The sequence below is a fragment of the Quercus robur genome, chromosome 8, assembly GCF_932294415.1.
Source record: "Quercus robur chromosome 8, dhQueRobu3.1, whole genome shotgun sequence".
NCBI classification, from domain to species: Eukaryota; Viridiplantae; Streptophyta; class Magnoliopsida; order Fagales; family Fagaceae; genus Quercus; species Quercus robur.
The window spans coordinates 29598011-29620292 of NC_065541.1; the positions used below are offsets into that span (position 1 = coordinate 29598011).

Sequence of the window (22282 nt, forward strand, 5' to 3'; positions counted from 1 at the left end):
CCTCATTCAATGGTCGTCTCGTGACCAATTGTTCTTCGTCATAAATTTTGCTAGCTTATGAATCATGATTATTACTTTCTTTTCTGCCAGGGAAAAAAATATATATGTAAAAGGAAAGAAAATAAAATAAAGAAAGAAAGAAAGAAAGACAGGCTTTTAATTTTCTATTAGGGGCGATGTCATGTTTTTAAGAACATTTACATTATTGGATATAAAATAGCATAAGCCTCAAATTTTGTTCGGCTCCAAAAATCATCTCCTCAGTTTATGCATTTGTTGTACAAATATACACAAGCACCGTTATTGTGCATGTTAGTTATTTTATTTTATTGTGTTTCTTGAGGATGAAGAAAGAGTAGAATAATTAAAAAAATCAAGGAAAAAAAAAGAAATTTTAATAAAATATAGTTTAGAATAAATAATATGATGTGGATGTTTTGAAAAGTGGTTAGGTAAAAGAAAAAGTAGTTTTTCATAGTAAAATATACAGAAATTTTGTATGAACTCGTATGAATGCTCTTAGAATTTTCTAGGATTTAAATAGTCATCTTTATCAATTATAAAAAAAAAAAAAAAAAAAAAAAAAAGAAGGAGAGATATATGTATGAGGCTGAATTTTTTTTTTGGGGTTGAAATATGAGGCTGATAGCATATTAATAAAATAGGGAAAACAAGATTGAGAAAGCAAATTTTATTTATTTAGGGGAGGTAATTGGAGAAATTCTAGGTAATTGTGATCAAAATTCATTTTATTTTATTATTACCGGAGGATTGGCAACAAGACTTAAAAAAAAAAAAAAAAAAAAACCTTGTTTATTTTAATTCTCAAAGAAAAGTTAAAAAAATTTAATTAAAAAAAAACATAAATTTTTTTTTAAATGTGGTATAATATATAATAATAATAATAAAAAAAAAAACATAAAATTGGTTCAGCCAAAAGTCCAAGAACAAGAGCAAGAGCTTAAACTGTTAAACAGTGGGCGTTCAGCAATATCTGAATTCTAAATCCTGGAAACCTCTTCCTAATTAGAAAGAAAAGAAAGTGTAGTTTACACACAGAGACAGAGAGAGAGAGAATGCTGAGTGGGCTCCGCACGTGTTGCCTTCCTGACAAGCCCATACACCTGCACCTCTTTCGCCGGCGCGTGTTCTCCACCGCCTGTGCGGTGAACAAGAAGAAGAAAGAGAAGGTGATAGTGATATCCGGGCCCACCGGCGCCGGAAAGAGCCGCCTGGCACTCGAGCTGGCAAAGCGGCTCAATGGTGAAATCATCAGCGCCGACTCTGTCCAGGTTTTGATTTTAGTTATTTAGTTAGTTAGTTAGTTAGTTAGGGATTGTATTTTTACAATATATGATAATGATTATTGATTACTAGACTAGTACTAGTACAGGTATACCGTGGTCTTGATGTTGGATCCGCCAAGCCTTCTCCCAGTGAGAGAAAGGTAACCAATTTGTGTTTGCTTACTCTATAGAATAAGCTTTATGTTCTCCTCTTTCTTGACAATTGTATTCTCTCTTTTAAGGAGGTACCGCATCATCTGGTTGACATATTGCACCCATCCGAAGGTATGTTCCCGCCTGTTCTCACTTATATAATAATAATAATAATGTTCATAGCATGTAATATTCCTATGGCTACTACTAAATAATAATAATAATGTTGATGGTCTTTCAACATTTCTTTTCTTCCAATTTAAAATCTGCTATAATATTCCTTCAGAGTATTCCGTTGGGCAATTTTTTGAGGATGCAAGGCAGGCTACAAGAAATATTCTCGACACTGGTCGTGTTCCCATAGTTGTTGGTGGGACTGGATTGTACTTGCGATGGTATGTTCCCCCCATTATTCCTTTTATATGGATGACCCTTCAAACAAAATATTTCTTCTGTTTTATTTGAAACCTTAAATCAATACACACACACACACACACACACAACAACAACAACAAAAAATCAAGTATTTGTCCTGTCTTTTGTGTCCTGCAAACCACCCATGGCTTAGACGCCTGCTAAATACAGCATGATTTAGAAACACAAGTTTTGGGGGAGGTGGAGAAACTTTATGCCAAATAATAGCTTGAAAACTCATGATTAAAAGGTGAAACAAAAATCAAACTGCCCAACTTGACTTACTTGTACCCAAGTTCAGCGCATTAGCTTTATTTGTAACAACACAGCCTTTAGCTCTCCAAGGTAGACTTTTAGTAAAAAGGAAGAAAATAAATTCTTGTTATCAAAACCCTAGTTGATAAAGTAATTTGTAATTAAAAAATCACCAATGAGCTGTAGCTTATATGGTACCTTCTCCATAAGAATTAGATGGAAGGTGAGGTTGTGGCTTCAAGACCCACTGGCTACACATTTGATTTATCAATAAGAATTTCTTTTTTTTTTGATAATTCAATGCTTACAGTGGGGGAGGGGGGACTTAAACCTTAGATGTTTCCATTGGAAAAACCAAGAGGTGCTAGTTGAACTACAAGCTCTTGTAATCAATAAGAAAAATATATACTTAAAAATCTTCTTCGTTAGAAAAGTGTGTGGTTGTCACAGCCTTGAAGTAGCAAGATAATTGGCAAAGCATTATACTTACTTTATATAATTTATGCCAAATATAAAATTTTCTATAATCTATTAACGGATGAGAAATACAAATATCTAAATTCTGATTGGTAAAGGTCATTTAACTTTGTTATGTCTTCTGTTGTTGCTATTACAACCACATAGGGTGCATCATCAATAAATGCTCTGTGAAGAAATTTTTACTCTTCACAAGGAAAGGGGAAGGCATTGAGAAGAAAGAGAGAAAGTTGGAGGTTGGATGTTACCTTTTTTAAATGAGTCATATGCTTTAGGCCCCAGAAAGAATTGCAGATATGCTCTGAAATGTCTCATACTTGTGTGCTACAAACATATTATGCATATTTACTTTGTTAATCAACTGGAAAATTTACTATCTACAAGAACCTGCAGCTAAATGCTGCAAAAAAATGGCATAGTATATATGTGAAGGACTTTCACTAGGTTGCATAAATGTTAACACCCCATGGTTAGCAGCTAAAGTTAATGTTAGTTTTAGTTTTAGAAGCTGTAGGTATCCTCCCCCCCCCCAAAAAAAAAAAAAAAAAAAACCATAGAAGTTGTAGGTAATGGCTGCACCATGACACCATCTGAAATTTTGGAGCTTTATTAATTATATTAATAGTACACCCCTATGGAAGTCATAAGAAATGATGCTGATGTATATGGGGCAGATAATTTTGAATGTGTACTTATGTCATAAACATTTCATGATGCTGCATTCATATATCTTTGCATTATTGTACACCAACTTTTATGGCACATAAATGCCATTTGTTTTGTTTAAAATATAAGGTTCATTTATGGAAAGCCAGACGTTCCAAAAGCATCTCCTGAGATTGCCTCCGAGGTATACTCAGAGTTAGCAGATTTACAGAGAAATGAAGACTGGGATGCTGCTGTGCAGTTGGTGGTCAAGGCAGGTGATCCAAAGGCCCAACTTTTAGCTGCCAATGATTGGTATCGGTTACGGCGTAGCCTTGAGATTATAAAGGTTGGTTTTTGATGTTTTCTTGTTTTATTTGTGAATATTGGACTCTCTCTCTCAAACTAAAACAAAGAGCTACAAAACGGTCATTTATGAAAAATAAAATGTTAATTTGCTGCAAAAGCTACAGATGTGTGGATTCCCAATCTTGGAATAATCTAATTATACATTGATGCCCTTCTATATATTTAAGGTCCGTTTGGAATCCGTTTATTTTGCTGAAACTGAAAACTTTTTGCTGAAAGTACTGTAGATAAAGGTAAAATTTAGTTGAAATAGTACAATAGGATCCATAAATAGTACCAAAAAGTGCAGTGAGACCCATAAATAGTAGCAAAAATAAGTTGAATAGTAAAATGAGTTTGCAAAAATAATTTTTGCCAAACGCACACTTAGATGGTTTTTTGTGGATTTGATAAAATACTATGGGACATATTAATAACTATATATGTTCACTGTTTATTAATATTTCCTTTGGAATGGCAGTCTAGTGGGTCACCTCCATCTGCTTTTCGAGTACCATATGATTCTTTCAAGGAACAATGTAGTAACGTAACAGATAGCTCTCATGGTGTCAACTATTCTACTGATGCACTGGAGGAAAATAAATCAAAGGATTTGGATTATGACTTTAATTGTTTTTTCCTCTCTAGCCAAAGACTTGATCTCTATAGACTAATTGACTACCGGTGTGAAGATATGCTTTCAGGTAGATCTTGCTACTAAACATCACTATGTTTTTTGTTTTCTGCCACTTGAAAATCTTAAATTCTTTGAGGTGCACGCACAGCCATCTACATTTCAATTGTCATTTACCATTCTATTTGTGTTAAAAAGGTTACTATGTTATATCTATATTGTGATCTCACACAATCACAGAGGCTTTTACACTTTTTAATATTAGTGTTTATGCAATCATTACTTATCAAAAAAAAATATATATTAGTGTTTATGCAATCATATAGAGAGATGTGCTACCTTTTACCTATAAGGATCTATACTGCTCATAATATTGAATCTACTAGCAATGTGTTAGTTTGTTTCACCATGCTTGAAATCCATAATGACTTTCGGAATAATATCTTTCCCATCATCCCTGTTTCTTCCTTGAAAATTACAAGGCCCCTGGCCAACCAACGCATCTTCTCACTTGGCTGATAATCAGGACATCCCCTTTCACCCTTTTTAAAATAAAATAATTATGTGTGTGTGTGTGTGTGTGTTGGCACCTTGTTATCATGCCTGTCCAGTTCAAAAAAAGAAAAATGGCTGGTCATGTTGAGCACTGAGTGTTTCTTGAGGTTGGCCTAATGCCTAAGCATGAATTTCTACATGAATGGTTGATTGCATCATAAATAGCTCAAATTGCTATCATGTACTGCTAATCAATGCAAAAGAAACAAAGTATACAATTTACTCTCAATTTCTTCAAACTTGCTTCTTGTGCAATTAGGCAGCACCATACATGAGCTGGTTTTAATAGATTCATCATCAACTCTTTGATGGGCTTTAACTGGATAAAATATATTGTGTTATTTTATTTCTTAACTTAAAATCCAGTATCTTTTAATGCGTCTTCATGTTAATAACTCTTTAAGAACAAATTATTGGTTGCTAACCCTGTCCCATCTAATTGATCTGTATACACCACATTTACAATGACATAATTAGAGCCAATTTCACAGTTCAGCATTTTTGGCAAGTGGTGTGGACTATGGGATCTAGGTCAAGAAATTATTTAATTTCTTAAGCAGGTTAGCGGGTCTATATTTTCTCCCCCAAAAGGAGAAAAAATGAACAAGTAGTTATTGAAACAAAAAGAAAATAAGAGAAAAACTTACGATCATTTTGATGTTAATTTTAGTTGACAATTAGTCGGTCTACTTTTAGATTTAGGGCTTTGTATTTTGTATGTATCTTGAGTGGAAGTTGACATGTTATACAAAATTGATGAGTATTGCAAGCATTTTTCTCTGCATAGTGCATATTTTGTTGGTTTGGTTAAAGGTGGCATTTATAGAGACTTAAATACCCTTCTGCTCCATTGTTTATTTATCATCTAGTTCACACAATCTTCTACCTGGTTATAATTCTTTACTCTTGAAGGACTGCAAATCAGAATTGTATCAGTAGATGATAAAATCCACTAATAAAAAAAATTTAGTAGACGATAATCTATATTTTGGGATATGTTTTTATGAAAGAGTTAAAGTAGATGCAAGGAAATTATTTGATACCCACTACAGCATTTAAATTATTGTTCAACTCTTTGGTTGTGTTCATTTGGAATGGTTGATTTTTGCCTGTAGGAGGTGATGGGATTTTGTCTGAGGCTAAATGGCTTCTTGATACTGGTCTTCTACCCAATTCAAATTCTGCAACTCGAGCAATCGGTTATAGACAAGTACACCCTTAATATTTTCTTCTGTTCTTTCTGATTATTATTATTTTAATCTGCAAGCAGAATTGCTTGTCCTATTCAATTTTTTAATCTTGAAATTGGATCATCACGAAGGAAGGCCCATCACTTGACCATTAGGCTTTTTGCATTATAATAAATTATTTTCAAATGGTTGCATAAAAAAAAATCTTCAAATGTTTTGGCTAAGTCTTTTTTTTTTTTTTTTTTTTTTTTGTGTATCTCCTGGTATCCATGACTTTCTTATAGCTCTACTTACCTTTTTTTTTTTTTTTCTTTTTTTTTTTTTTTTTTTTTTTTTTTTTTTTTTCTTTTGGGAAAAAAAAAAGAACACTTTATTTTCTGAAATTTTAATTCATCAAAATTATTATTATTATTTTTAAGTCCAACCTTTAGAAAGTTGTTTCCTCTTTATTTAGTTTGAATTGAATGTTGTTACATCTTCTAACATGCCAACTATGACTTCTTTTTAACTGATCAAAAGAAACCTGTGACTTCTTTTTTACTATTCTGATTCATGTTGTGGACTTAAATGTTATGCAATCTTTTATTCATTTAGATAAAATTGTGGTAATATTAAACATTTGATTTTTACATGACGTTATCTTGCCTTCTTTGTCCTTGACTTAGCCATAAATTTTTTTTTTTCAACTGATGCTTGTTTTTGTTTAAATGGTTTATTCTGTTCTGGACAGTTAATGAAAGGTTCATTTGGTTTGTGTGATTTACTAATTTCAGGCTATGGAGTATTTATTACACTGTAGGGAGCTAGGAGGTAGTTCTCCCAGAGAATTTTTCACTTTCTTATCTGAATTTCAGAAAGCATCTAGGTAATGCATTTCTGTCAGCTAGTATTATTTATATGATTAATATATTAGAGTCCTGTGAATCCATAGATGTTTTTGCTATGTATTTGAGCAACACCAATTTTAATTTTTGGTAGTGGATTATTGTTTAAAAAAGAAAAAAAGAAAAAGAAAAAGGCTTCAAATTAATGGATTAGAAAGAGTATCACTAGGGATATTTTCTTTTCGGTAGTCTAGACATTTATTGGGGCCATTTTCTGGAGCAATGGTAAATGTCTAGGGCTACCAATTGCAAGTGTGGGGATTTGAGTCCAGAGAGTGGCCATTATGCAATATGTTTGATGCAGGGAGCGTAACTAAAATTATTTCATTACTTATTATTATTTCATAATTTATTATTTTAGAATGTCTTCCAAATTTCATTTTTAAATTTTGAATTGGTTTATTATTTCAAAATTAATTATTTTAAGATTTTCTTCCAAATTTCATTTTTTAATTCTGAATTTGGCTTTCTTGTTGTTGAGGATTTTGTGGGATGTAATTGCACCTTAATTTAATTCTAGGCTTCACCATCTAAATTTTTCTTGAAAACCTTACGTTTCTCCACTTAAAGGTGCTTGGAATCGCCACCATCTAGAATTTGCCTGAAAACCTTATACTTCACCACCTTAAGGTGCTTGGAATCACAACCACAATTACAGAAACATTTCTAATCAAAATTTTTATTCAAATTGCACTGTTAGAAACTATTCCAAAGCCTCATTTTAATGGAATTAAGGGGTTTCATACATTAATGCACACTCATATTCCTCTACAACATCAAAGCCAAATTCAAAATTGAAAAAGAAATTGGCCAAGTTCCTTAATATAAAAAAATTGAAAAAGAAATTTTGTTTTTTTTTGTTTTTATTATTATTATTATTGTTGTTGTTGTTATTATTGAAAAAAGAATACTTCACGTACATATATATTGAACACAAAGAAGCCTAAAGAATTACAAAGAATTAGTTATCAAATACAAAAGTATAGCGAATTTTTGAAATAACAATGGAATTACTATTGGTAAGATCCTATACATGAGACTGGTCGAACAAAGATCTAATGATCAATTATTTCAATTGAGTCACCAAATTTTTGGCATCTTTACAAGAATTCTAGTTCAAAATTAGAAGAAATTCTGAAATAATTTTGATTGTGCTCCCTGTATCAATGTTGAAGGGTAGGAGTGTATGCATCCTACCCTTTGAGGATGGAGGACCCCACTTAAGTAGGATCAACACTAATGAAGAACCCTTATTCTAGAAGTTTATGAAAGCAATCAAGTTCATCGATAACTAGTGGAAAGAGACATGGACATAAATTTGACCCTTGATGCAAGTTATTGTGATAGGAAACTCACTTGTGATGCCTGTACTTGTTCTCACACTGGTTACAACTCGATCATACATTCCTCTATTACTATAATATACTTTAGAGGAACTATATTCTTTTCTAAAACCCATTACGTAGCCATTCTAGGTACTCTATCATTCGTTTTTTCTATGTCCCGTAAAAATCATATGGAGATCTTTATTACTTTCCTATATTTCTCCATTAGAAGTCTAAATAAGAAAATTTTCTTTTGTGGTACTCTCCTAATATAAAATCAAATTGATTATTCAATTATGTTGTTTTGTGTCTTAACCTATATTCAATCACTCTCCCCCCAAAGACTAAAATAGCGTATTTGGACTCATTCTTTACTCCTTACCCATGGCCTTCATGAATTCTTTCAAATCTCCCATTATCTTTTTGACATGACCATTAAGGTTTCCTCCACTTAAAAATTGTTTCCTCATTTGGTAACCTCCCCAAATTCTTTTCTTAATGGATTCTTCCAACCCTTTAAGTAGTGTCTGTGTTAATTATGTTAACTCTCTTGTCTCCCAGAACAAGTATTATTAACAAAATTCTTTCCTCTATCCTTTTAAACTCAACCTGCCTTTGATTTTAGGCCTCTGGCAGTGTAGAATGCACTAATTTGCGGCCTACATGCTTTCCAAAACTAAACTGAATAGAATTGTTACTTTCCAAAAATGCTTGCTGAAAATCAAAGAAAGAAGCTCTCTGATTAAGGTACAAGGGGCTCACTAAACTATCGAGAAATGGCTTTCAACCTAGGATTTCTTGAATGTGCTTTTCTTTTGTTTGAAGTTTCAACTAGGACTTCCCTCTCTACTGCAAACTATACTCTATCAGAAAGTCTTGTAATCAACTGTAATTTTTTTTCTCAACCAATCGGAAACGCTGGAAACAGGTTGAAAGTAGGGCAGAGGGTGGGTTTAGCTGATTTCAAAATCCTGTGCTCGTAGGGATCCAGGGTGAGGTTCTACTTTCTTACTCGGGAATATTTACAAGGCGACACCTTGAAATGCATACAATTGTGCCTCTCATATTTGCATGGGAGTATCTGCTGGTCAGTGTATGATTACCTTTGGTGAAGCAACCTGTTTTTCTACCCCATTTCTATTTTTTATCCTTTTTCTATATTCTTCGACTTCGATTTATATCTTGTATGTTCAATTTCTCTAGATTTTTCACCTACCCATAATCCATTTAGTTCCTTTGGGCACACTATGTTTATCTTTTTCCTAATCATTATATCTACTAATTTCATTAGTTTCTCTGTTAATGACCCTATATTTCTATAAATCCTATTATCTTAGACTAATTTCTTTATCCACACCCATCCATCAAAATGGGGTGAATCATTGTTCATTTCTCACTACACGCGGGTGCTGATGCAGTGCGTCGCTTATAGGGAACACCTTAGCTACCCTTACCCACTTTCCATTTTTTTCCAGGGTCCGATGTTGTGAATCGCTAGTAGAAAACACCCCAAGTTGTATCTACACAAGATCTATTCATAATAAAGTGACCAAATTTTACATTGGCTGTCAACCAATAGTAACCCTCCCAATTTTTTTTGGACTTGGGTATAAGAAAAATATACAACACACGTGGAGTTACTTGTGCAACTTTATAATAATAATAAAAAATTAAAAATAAAAGAAAAAAGGCTTGATGGTGGTAGCTTAGGCTTTATTACCCTGTCTAATGGAGCATGGATCACATATCCAGTTAGCTGTGCATTATGTTTTAGGACAAAGCTTGATTATGCATTTCATGCTTGAGTACTCCTTGTACCAATTATGAGTTTGATGCTCTTATTCATTATATATTAATCCAGAAATTTTAAATTTATTGGTGCAGAAATTTTGCAAAAAGGCAATTGACATGGTTTCGTAATGAGCATATATATCATTGGCTTGATGCTTCTAAGCCCCTGGTATGTCATTTCCATTCTTTACTAGTTACTAAATCTTTCTTGACAACTACATTTTTTTTTCTTCCTCTTTTCTCCTCATCTTCAAGTGCATTAGCTCATTTGGATGTCACTTGTACAAGGCTTTTGCAGTGCATTTATATGTGTACAGAATTCAACATGGGTATTGGTGTAGTTTGGGATGAATGTATTCCTTTCTGCATTTACAAGTAGAATTGGTCTTGAAGGGGCATATTTCTCATCCATGTGGAAATAATTGTACAAGTGTTGTATGCTATGTAAAACTGAAACTGTATATATTGTTAATCTCTTCGTTTGAAAGATAATAACAAACACCGAAGGCATAAAGTTGGTATAAATAATGAAACTAATTTTGAAGTAAAACTTACAAAAAAAATACATGATGCATGTCCTTCCCTCATATGAGTTAGGCAATGGGAGGGTTGTGTGTTCAAAATCCACCGGAAGGAATATATGATGCTCAATCTATGTTGGCATACACATGAATTTGGAATTTGAAAGGTTTTTTATTTTCTATTACTCTAGACCAGATATTTAGCTCAATCTTAACCATGCTTATGCTGTGTACCCATTCCCACTGTATTTGAGCCCTATCCCACCATATCTTTTAAAGATAAATTATTGTTTTATAAACAATTTTGGATACATATCCAGTATGTATCCAACATTCCAACCATATCCCCTTGTAGTTTATATACGATCGGTATCATATGACTGGTATGGCAGCAATGTTGAAGTATACATACTTCCTAGTTGTATGTTATCAAGATCCAAAATTTAGGTACAGTTCTTAACAATGAAGTATGGATTCTTAATGAAACAAAATATGGAAGGGCCACACCTTTCCTTTCCCACTTACTGTGGTGTGCTTGCTAATGCACATGGAATGGGGATAATTTGTGGTTTCCTTAGGTATATTTCTTTATATTGTAAATTTTTTATACATCATGACCAATTAAATGTTCTTATCTAATATAAGTTCATAAGTCAGAGTTAAATCTTATCAGGAATGGAACAGTGAATCCATGAGGTATTTGCGCACATCTATTAATATTAATAATATACAGTGGGTTAACTTTATGGAATATCAATTTGCCATCTCTTATTCACCTTTCATGTATTATAACTCTAATATCTATTTATAAGCATTGAGGAATTTATATTTGAATATTAACAATGTATTTGCACTTTTCACTTTTTATCTTATATTTTTTCAGATTTGTTGTGACAATGTTACACTTTTTATTTTTTGCCTTGAGATTCTTTATAATCAGGAGAGGATTTTAAGTTAGACAATAATTTTATCCCCCAAATTATTTGAATTGAAAGTATTACTTCAAAATATGCATAATGGGAAATTGCCAAATTCTACCAAAGGGACTCCATCAGATTTGAGATGCTTCAGTAGAATGTAGAGATTGTGTGAAAGAGTGCCCACAATATGATTTGAAATCTTTCTAATCATAGCATATATTGGATCTTTTTCCCTTGCTATTTTCATATACCTATTCTCATGTGATTGTAAATGATGGTTATTTTTGTTATTCTTGTATTGCTCATATTCCTATTTTCTGCACGCATGAATTTTTTCTATTGTGAGTTTGAACTTTGAAGCATGTTTCTTCTCCATACAGATCCTATAGAGATATTCTTCCTACCATGCTCAAAGGCTTACTATGTATAATGTATTACTTCTAATAATTAATGTTATTATTATTATTACTATTAATGCTGTTTTCATGCAACAGGCTGATAGTGTACATGTAAACGTGAATATATTTAACACTGAAATCTGGAATTTGTCAAGATGCAAGGAACATGTGACTGTCAAATTTATTGATCTTTGGTGGACTTGCAGCAAATGGATTTGCTAGTCCGGCAACCTTTTTTTAGCTCTTTAGCTGGTGTACAGCTTGTCATCTTTTAGAGGTGACAGTGACTCTCCGAAAGCATGCTATGGGTTTTTCCAATCGATCATTTGAATTCCTTATTTTTTTCCCCTACGATATATTTTACATTGAAAGACCAATAACAATCCAAAGAGCCCTCATTTTGATTATTCAGGTTTGACAACAAACTTTTCTATCTTGGGGGAGATGCCTTCAAATTGGTTTGGCTAAAAGGTTTCATTTTTATCTGGTCTTGGATAGGATTTGCGAAATGATAACATTTTGTGGGTTGACTTTTTCTGCTTACAAATTAAGTCGTCTTAGTTACTGCAATTACAGTTGTGAGACCATTTAGCTTTATGCAACATAAGTTTCTTAGATACTGATTTATGTGAGCTTGTTGTATTGGCACCAAAAGAAAAATTATTGAATCATATCAGGCCCTTAAATTCTGTTGCTTAAAATCAGGGACAATTTTGCAGGAACAGGTGCTGAACTTCATTTATGATTCATACCATGATGAAAGTGGAGTTTTGGTGGTGCCTGAATCACTAAGAATGAAGAAAGATACAAGCCACCGAGAAGCTTCCAAACTTAAGGGTTACCGCACCAAAAATAGGTATAAAATAGTTATATTTGTTATAAAGTTGTTGGGTTGTTTATTGCAAAGGTCTAAAAGGCTCTCTTTAAATGTGAAGGCATTTTGTCAGCCGTCATGATTGTTCAGATATTTTGGACTGGATGAGCAGAACCCAAGGGTCATCAAGCAATGAAGCTATTTTTTCGTTCACCTGAATCTAAATTCATTATGAGAATGACCTTACAGAATCCAAAATGAAACAATTTTCCCCCTTTCAGAGGTAAGTTTTCAAGGCCCTTGCCTTATTATAGCATATTTCTATCCTTGTCCAATTTGATCAAGACCTTTGAGCATTCATCTTTTTTGCAGAGACTCAAAAAAGAGAAATATATAGGAAGCATTCATCTTTTTTGGAAGCCAAATTGAGTTTGTTTCATAAAGGAGGATTTTGATAATGAGATCAGTGTATGTATTTGTAATCAATATAGTCTACTGCCACATTCATTTTCTGCTTAAATTGAAGTATGTAAGAGCATCTCATAAGTGGATGTAAAATTTTTGTATATTTTGCGAAAAAAAAAAAACATACTTTTTTATTTTACATATCTATTTTTACAAAATGCCCACATCAATTTGTCTATTTTATACACTCTTTTATTTAAACAATATTTTTCTCACATTTTTATTATTATTATTTCACACCAACCATATGGCCCACCAACTTTAACACACATGCTGACGCTTTCCCTTTATTTTTCCCATTCTTTTTCGTCTTTTTCTTTCTTCTCCTTCTTCTTCTTCTTCTTCTTCTTCTTCTTTTATCATTCTCTCAATTCATATTTCTCTCTATCTTCCCAGTTCCCTCAATTCATATTTCTTTCTAATGGCTTCATCATTCTCTCTATCTTCAAATTGGCCTCTTCTTCTTCTTCTTTTATCATTCTCTCAATTCATATTCCTCTCTATCTTCCCAGTTCCCTCAATTCATATTTCTTTCTAATGGCTTCATCATTCTCTCTATCTTCAAATTGGCCTCTTCTTCTTCTTCTTTTATCATTCTCTCAATTCATATTTCTCTCTATCTTCCCAGTTCCCTCAATGCATATTTCTTTCTAATGGCTTCATCATTCTCTCTATCTTCAAATTGGCCTCTTCTTCTTCTTCTTCTAATGGCTTCTATATGTATAATATTTTATACATTATTATTTCTAAAGCAAAATAGAAGCCATTTGAAAATATCAATAATTCTGTCAAACCTTTAGCCTAATATAAGGATGAAGAGGCCTTACATCAACTAATAAACTTGATATATCAGGAATATATATATATATATATATATATATATTTATATTTATATAAAGAGGATTCCCTCTTTGGATTGCACGTTTACAATTTTAATTTTTTTTAATCGGTTGCAAATTTTTTTTTTTCTTTTCTAAATAGTTATCTATTTCATTCATTAAAAAAAAAAAAAAAAAAAAAAAAAAAAAAAAAAAAAAAAAAAAAAAAAGCTCACGTTTCATTGCCTTCCATGCACTATTTACATGATTACAGGTTTTCTTTTTCCTAAAAATTATTGTAGCATACATTATCTCTAAATTAGCTATATCTCACCGGTTTCTAAAAAAGAGAAGAGATTTATCCTATTCACTTACTAGGATAAATACAAAATAAAAATGTAAAATTGTGTTTCATTTTAAAATCCCACTAACTCACATTTCTTACCTACTTACTTGTCCAGTGTAAAAAAAAGTAAAAAAAAAAAAGACAAACTATTTATTAGTTATCATGTACATATTATACTCACAATTTTCCACAATCATTTGTGTTTATTTTGCATATATGTGATTATTTTACCTGTTGAAAAAAAAAATAGAAGAGCCTCCGAGAGGCTAGTGTGTGTGTGCACTACACACACTAAGGTGTAAGATTTTTTTTAAATATATATCTTTTTTGGTAGGAGAACTTGTAAAAGTTAAAGACATGTTTGGTATGAGAATTTTTGTTCTTGTTTTTAAAACAATATGAAAATAGTATTTACATTATTTGTGTTTGACTCCCATTTTTAAGAACAATTTTCAAAATACTGGGAAAAAAATGTTTGGAAAGAACATTTCTACTTTGACATTTAATATATATATATATATATATATATTATTATTATTATAAAAAGTAACGTGTAGATTATTAATTTTTTTTGGATAATGACAAGCTTCAAAATTAAAGTGTGAGAATATAACTAATGTACTTTTAAAATTTTTATTTATTTGTAATGATTTGTTTCAAATTTGAAGTGTGAGAATTTTTTTGTAATAAAGATAAGTTCATTAATTTAAGAGTTAAAAGAGTTTGGGCAGATATGTTGGGTCCAATTTTTTCAATTATACCATTAAAAATATTTTTTATATCTTGAAAACATCCTCTTAGTTGTTTCCAAAATCTTGTTTTGAATAAGGAAAATAAGAAATAATTTTCTAAAAACTATATTTAAAGAACATTAGCTAAATAATAGATTCAAGTGTGGGACTCACCATTTTTTGGTTTCTAAAAAAAAATTATTGTATTTAAATCCTCTTACCAAACAATCCTTAAATATTTATGAAGAATTAAACTCTGAATTTTTTTGATTAACAGGAAAATTGGTGCATAGTATAGTGGTTGATCAAATATGCGTTATGATGATCATCGAATTGAAGGCATTACTCAAAAGCACATTTTTGGATGGAAGGTGAAAGAAGGGTTTATTTGTTTCGCATATAGGATACAAAATTTCGGACAATTCGAATTTATTGTGTTTCCTTTTTGAAAACCTGTGTGTTTGGCGTCTTGCTTTTTGTCTCACTTTTTTTTTTTTTCTTTTGCAAATAATCTATCTTTTAATTTTTTGTCATACATTTAACATATAAGTTACCAAAAAAATTACTATATCTTTTGATGAACACTATGCAAATAAGCTGTTCCTAAACACAAATAAGTATGCTTATTTGCTTAAGTGTTTATCTAGTTGCTTGCTAAGAATACTATAGATAAAAGCTAAATAAAATAAGTTGGTTGTTAGTTGCTTCTTTTGTGTTTTTGGCTTATTGCTTTTTTTTTTTTTTTTTTTTTTTGGGACCCACGTAAGACTCCCAAACAACATAGTCAATAAGCAAACCATAGAGAAAATAAGCAAAAAGCTAGCTTTTGCATTACTTCCCAAATGTATGCTTGTTAAAAACACTTTTTGTCTCATCTTTAAGCAAATAAGCTAACCATGGAAATAAGCTTTATTTTAGTTTTGTCACACATTTAACATAAAAAAGTTACCAAAACCTATGTCTTTTGATAAACACTGTACAAATAAGTTGTTCCCAAACATAAATAAGTCTACTTATTTGCTTAAAATCACTTTTTGTCTTGCCTTTAAGCAAATAAACTAGTGTAGACAATTGATTAGGATTGAGTTGAACAATTTTAGTTGAGTGTAGTTTGCATTGATCAACCATACTCTTAACTTTGTTAATACTACCATTGTCATGGTCACTATGTCACTATCATCATCAACATTAGGACTGTCCATAGACTTAGGCAACTCGATAAATCTAACCAGATTTAAATTAAAAATGGATTGATTTGGTGACTAAGGCGGTCAACGACCGGTTTTCTCCCCAAAATATGACAATAGCAAGTTGAGTGGCAAGTTCTCTCCTTCAAAATTCAACAAACTCGGCCAATTTGAACCTTTGTTTCTCTCTCTCTTAGTCTTAGATCTGTCGAGATATAGTGAGATCCCAACCAAATTTGGTGAGATCTTGATCAATTTGGATGAGATCCAACAAATCTTTGCCACAACCAAACTAATCCCTGCCTCTTCTGTTACTTTTTTACTTCATAGCTACTGCTACTAGTTTCAACTGAAATGCCCGCCATCCATGAAAAGCTTGTTATGTTTGATTTGTAGCTCCTTATTTGTCGATTGTGGGCTGAGCTTTCCTCCACTCAATGTAAATGGGTTAACTATAGGTTAAGCATAAATCTGACTTGATTCGATCAATGAACACCCCTACTCAAACATCACCATCATTATTGTCACTCACCATTGTTGAAACCATTATTACCACATGATGACTATTACCACTATTGTAATTTTTTTAATAATTCAATTATTCTAACAAGAGGAAATGAGAGATTTTAATTTTGGATATCTCCATTGAAAATACTGGGAGGTGCCAATTATTTGAATTACAATACCCTTGGCTACACCATAACAATATTGATAGCAAGTAATTATGGTTAATATTAACATCAACTGTAGTAATTATTAAGATATTGTAATTTCACCTTTTAAAAATATAAGAAAGTGAAAATGAATATTGATGAGATTGAAAATTTCATCAATTGCAACTAGAAAACTGAAAACTGAAAACTGAAAATACTGTAGCAAAATAATTTTTAAATATATGAATAGTACCGTGGAAATCAGTTTTAAAGTTTTTTTTTTGTTGAATAAAGTACTTGCGGACTTCGTGAACAATGCACGAGACCCATTGAAAAACGCCAAATGTAGCTAAAAACACTTTTCAGCTCTATCCAAACATACACGAGGTGATGCATGCATTTTCATCCAAACATGAAAAATGATGTAGTTTTTGTATATAATAAGTTGGTTCTCTCTACGAGTCAAACAAAAGCCCAAAGAGGTGATGCATGCATTGCCAGGTTAATTTACCATAATGTCTATGATTTATTTTTTTTAAAGATTAATTACCAATTTACCACTGCATTAGGGAACACTCTATTTGCAATATCTTATCTATTAAAAATTAAAAATATATAATTTTTGTTTTTTTGCTATTTTTTTTTATATAGAATGTATGGCAAAAAAATAAAAAATTAATTTATTATTAAAAGTTAGGTTATTTGAAAAAAAAAATTGAGACAAAAAGACAAAAACGAAAAATAAATAAGTTAGGCCAAATGCATTGAAATATTTATCTCATGTCCAATTTTATGACTAGGCAATTTTTGCTTACATAAATTTATTACTTTTTGTTAATCACCTACAATTATACAAATAAATAAATTATGGAATTAGGTGTGAGAAAAATTTTATTTGTAGTATTGCTGATTTATAAAAATATAAAAGAAGTAATATATTAAAAATTAAATATTTTATTTCATATTTAGGAAACAAGGCCAGTTTGTTATCATTATTTAAACAACAATTTTTAGTATTTAAATAATATTATATATATTTTTATATATTTTTTACTCACACGTCTTTTTTAAAATTACAAACAACATATTACTAAATACTATAGTAAATAAAGAAGAAAAAAAAAAAGAAAAAAAAGAGAAGGGAATTGGAATTTACAGGCCAAAATCCTCTCCATAAAAAGAATTGACAGACGGAGTCCTCGAGAGAGAGTAGCGCTGAAGTTAACCTCACACATTCATTTCGCCAACCAAAAAAAAGGTCTCATCTCTCATCTCTCTCACTCTCTATCTCTATCTGTTTGTGTGGGAAAATGAGGACTTCCATCGTGAGATCCGTACAATCTGCCATAGCCAGAAGTAGCAGTAGCAGTCGCAGTACTTATGTGTGTGCTCGCGCATACTCATCGGACTCTGTCCCTGAGCGCAAGGTCGCCGTTTTGGGCGCCGCCGGTGGGATCGGCCAGCCTCTCGCTTTGCTCATGAAGCTCAACCCTCTCGTCTCTAAGCTCTCCCTCTACGATATCGCTGGCACCCCCGGTGTTGCCGCCGATGTTAGCCACATCAACACCAGATCTGAGGTCTCACTCTCTCTCTCTTTCATTTCTACGGTTTTGTTTTCTACCGATCTCGGATTTTTTCAGACTAGTTTTAGCCCTAAACTGGATTTAACTTTACATCTGTGTTCCTGAGATTTTCTCTCTCTCTCACACACACATATTCAAGTCAATTACTTGGTTCTTCATTCATGGTAAAAAAAGGTTTCCTTTTTTTAATTTTTGGTTCTTTAAAGGAAGAAAAAGTAAAAGAAAATAATGATCCTAGACACACAAAATGAAAACAGATTACTTGTTGATTTTCTCACTCTCACTCTCAGAATATATATATTTATATATATATTTTCTTCTTTGGATTGGTAATATTTTATTGTGAATTGTGTAACATATGGTCAGTGTGAAGTGGGTTTAACATTAACATTTAAACTGAATTTGATTAAAAAAAAAAAAAAAAAGGTGTCTGGGTATGCGGGTGAAGAGCATTTGGGAAAAGCTTTGGAGGGAGCGGATGTTGTTATAATCCCGGCTGGTGTCCCCAGAAAGCCCGGTATGACCCGTGATGATCTCTTCAACATCAATGCCGGCATCGTCAAATCTCTCTGCACTGCTATTGCCAAATACTGCCCTCATGTGAGTCTCTCTCTGCATATGCATTTTTTCACTTGTAAATTGGTTGCACTGAATTGGGTATTTTCTAGAAATGGGAACCCACCCTTCTACTTTTTTCAAAATGAATGTTTCGTTGATTTGATGTGTGAGAACAGGCCCTTGTTAATATGATAAGCAACCCCGTGAACTCAACGGTTCCCATTGCTGCTGAGGTTTTCAAGAAAGCAGGAACGTATGATGAGAAGAGATTGTTTGGTGTGACTACCCTTGATGTGGTTAGGGCTAAGACGTTCTATGCTGGAAAAGCAAATGTGAACGTTGCAGGTATACCTATAATGGCCTACTACTTGAAATTAGTTCTTGTTTTTTGTCTTAACTCTTTGTTTGGTTGCTAAAAAAATAATATACAATCATATTTCTGTTTGCTTTTTCTAAAGAATTAAAACTCAGTTCAACAAGGCAATATGCTTATATTAAGGCTCCTTTGAGTTAAGGATCTCATTTTCATTGAGTCTGAAACATGAGTTTTATATTTTAAGAGTTGATTTTTGGTTGTGAACTCTTTATCCTTCAATTTTTACGTTCCTGCAGATGTAAGGAACTTATATGTATGTGTGTGTGTGTATAGCTCCTCTGCTGACCTGAGTTTTTGTATTTATTTGCAGAGGTTAATGTCCCAGTTATTGGTGGCCATGCTGGCATAACTATTCTCCCTCTATTTTCTCAAGTACTTCCTTTGCCCCTCAATCTCCCTCATGATCTCTTCTATTGAATTTATCTCTTCCATTGGATATTAGATAATATAATTTTTTTCTTGTAAAATCTGGTTTTCTGCTCTATTGTTGATGGAGACTTTACTAATTTGAGGCTTTGTTTTAATAGGCCACACCAAAAGCCAATTTGTCAGATGAAGTTATCAAGGCTCTTACCAAGAGAACTCAAGATGGAGGAACAGAAGTTGTGGAAGCAAAGGCCGGAAAGGGATCTGCGACATTGTCAATGGCGTAAGTCTTGATTGATACCCATCCATTTGTATTTTCTATCGATATTTAGTTATTCTGGACTGACTTTCCCATTTTTCTTGTAGCTATGCTGGAGCCATATTTGCTGATGCTTGTCTAAAGGGACTTAATGGAGTTCCAGACGTAGTGGAATGTTCATATGTGCAATCAAACGTCACTGAGCTTCCTTTCTTTGCATCCAAGGTGATTAACCTGAACTCATTTTTTATACTAATTTTTATGGGTCTTTGCTTATTTCTATGCACATTTATCATTAGTTCTTTTTAATTTTTATTACTAATGAGCTTTGGTTTAAATGGCACTCTCTACATGGATGGATGGAGAGATGTTGCGGGGTCAAAACCCAAATGTAACTCATCAGTAAAATAAAAAAAGAAAAAAAGAAAAAAAGTTTTTGGACTTTTTATCTGTAACTTGATGCAATGAGCTCTTGCTCAACTAGCACTGTCTTCACTTGGCAATTGCTAGGTGGAGGTAAGGTCCTGGGGTCAATACTGTGCATTGCTGATTATAAATGCTAGGGTCAATTTTTTGACAGCTTCATGTTACAAACAAAGCTCGCCATTTTAAACTTTTGCGTGCATTGAGCAGCTAGTCTGTCCTTTATTTTTTACCTAGTAAATTTCGAGGCTTGTCTCGTTGTATTTTTCTGTTTAACAGAATTGTAAAAAATTAGAGGAATAATGTCATTGACTCATTGTTTTCATATATGTTTTGCACCTTTCTGTTGAGTTATGAATCATTCTTGTTCTGTTGGGTCTGGTCAGATATTTACTTAGTAACATCCATCTGATGCACGGGAACACATTTAATGTACTTATTATTTTTAGTTCTTATCTTGTACCGTTGATATTGGAAACAGCGCAAGTGCAAATAAGGCTTTATGGTAATTTGCACTAGAACTTTTTTTAATAAAAAAAACAAAAATCTATTGTTGCAGGTGAGACTTGGAAAGAACGGTGTGGAGGAGGTTCTAGGGCTAGGTCCTCTCTCAGACTATGAAAAAGAAACCTTGGAAAGCCTGAAACCCGAACTCCTGTCATCCATTGAGAAGGGTATCAAGTTTGCCAACCAGAGTTAGATGCCTATATTATTTGTGGCTGGCGTTGTGTGTCCACACTCCCATGAGAAAAGTCAGCGAAATTTTGCTTTTGTTATCTTTGCTAGTGTTGTATTTGTTGCTCCAAGTGGCACCGGCTTTGCTCTTTTGGTAGGCTTTTTATAAAGCAAAGATTCCATCAATAATTCCCAGTGACATGTTAAGGCAGGGATAGCTGTGAACTTTATACAATTAGTTGGGGATGATTATTCATCTTACTCATAATTATTGATTACGGATATGCCATTTGCATGGGTTAATTTGATCTGTAGATTGTCACCTGTTCTTGGTTTGGAATTTGAGAAATGACGATCTCATTTACCCTTAAGGCTCTTTGGGTGTTCTTAAGAGAATGGAATGGAATTGAATTGAATGATCATAATGGAATGGAAAGGAAATGAATGAAATGAAATGTATTTAAGGGAAAAAAATGAAATTAAATGAAAGTAACCTTAATTGGATGGTTTAAAATAAAGGAACGGAAATGAATAAAATGTAAGTAAATCTTGTTTGAGAGTAACATGGATAGAATTGAATTATTTTATGATAATATTATTATTAGATCACTATTTTAAAATAAATGGTTGAATATATAGGGATATTTTGGAAGTTTTAGTAAAAAAATTATTAAATTTAATTCCATTCTCTCATTTTTCTTAATTTTTGGAGGAATAAAAATTTGAGATTTTAAGAGAATCAAGAGAAATGAATGTTTCTTCCTACTCGTTTCATTCTCTTCTACTTGAACTTCCAAACAATGAAATGAACTTTCTATCTCTTCCATTAAAACTTCCAAACAAAGGAAAAAAACTTCCAAACAAGGAAAAGAGAAGAATATCCTAAAATTATTCTTTTCATTCATTTCCATTCCATTCCATTTCCTCTTTCCAAACAAGGCCTAAATGTGAAAAACAAAGTAAAACTTGCTTTTTTATTTTAAAGCAAAGTTCCGGCAGTGCTTTGGTATGTGCAGACCTAACCAAAGATCTGGAACTAAGTGCCATATTTGGAAACAATCTTTGATTGAGCTCAACTAGAATGTGGTGACTAGAACCCTATGGTTCAGACATTTGTGTGGTTACTGATCGGCTCAAATGAGGGTACAAACCAACCAATCAAATAGAGGCCTAAAAGGAGATGTTGCTCGATCAAATGAGGGTACAAACCAACCAATTAGATAGAGGCCGAA

General features: G+C 32.4%; 2 protein-coding genes across 5 annotated transcripts; both read left to right on the forward strand.

The window, feature by feature from the left end:
* The first annotated feature begins 932 nt into the window (after window positions 1-932).
* LOC126695150 (tRNA dimethylallyltransferase 9) lies at window positions 933-15440 on the forward strand. 4 transcript variants are annotated; one of them, XM_050391802.1, is made up of 13 exons: window positions 933-1292; window positions 1394-1447; window positions 1529-1571; window positions 1726-1834; window positions 3381-3579; window positions 4060-4282; window positions 5883-5977; window positions 6731-6822; window positions 10051-10126; window positions 12516-12652; window positions 12732-12893; window positions 12983-13078; window positions 15248-15440. In XM_050391802.1, exons 1-11 carry the CDS (start codon window positions 1077-1079, stop codon window positions 12826-12828), a joined length of 1341 nt encoding a protein of 446 aa, XP_050247759.1. In that variant the 5' UTR covers window positions 933-1076; the 3' UTR covers window positions 12829-12893; window positions 12983-13078; window positions 15248-15440. The 4 variants fall into 4 exon arrangements, with proteins under 4 accessions (XP_050247759.1, XP_050247758.1, XP_050247760.1 ...); XM_050391801.1 differs by lacking the exon at window positions 15248-15440 and having other exon boundaries at window positions 12983-13216; XM_050391803.1 differs by lacking the exons at window positions 12516-12652; window positions 12732-12893; window positions 12983-13078; window positions 15248-15440 and adding an exon at window positions 9095-9253.
* A 2564-nt stretch (window positions 15441-18004) lies between these two features.
* LOC126695152 (malate dehydrogenase, mitochondrial) lies at window positions 18005-21358 on the forward strand. Its single transcript, XM_050391805.1, has 7 exons — window positions 18005-18387; window positions 18820-18993; window positions 19128-19296; window positions 19638-19699; window positions 19855-19976; window positions 20060-20177; window positions 20935-21358. Exons 1-7 carry the CDS (start codon window positions 18121-18123, stop codon window positions 21073-21075), a joined length of 1053 nt encoding a protein of 350 aa, XP_050247762.1. The 5' UTR covers window positions 18005-18120; the 3' UTR covers window positions 21076-21358.
* Window positions 21359-22282: the final 924 nt, after the last annotated feature.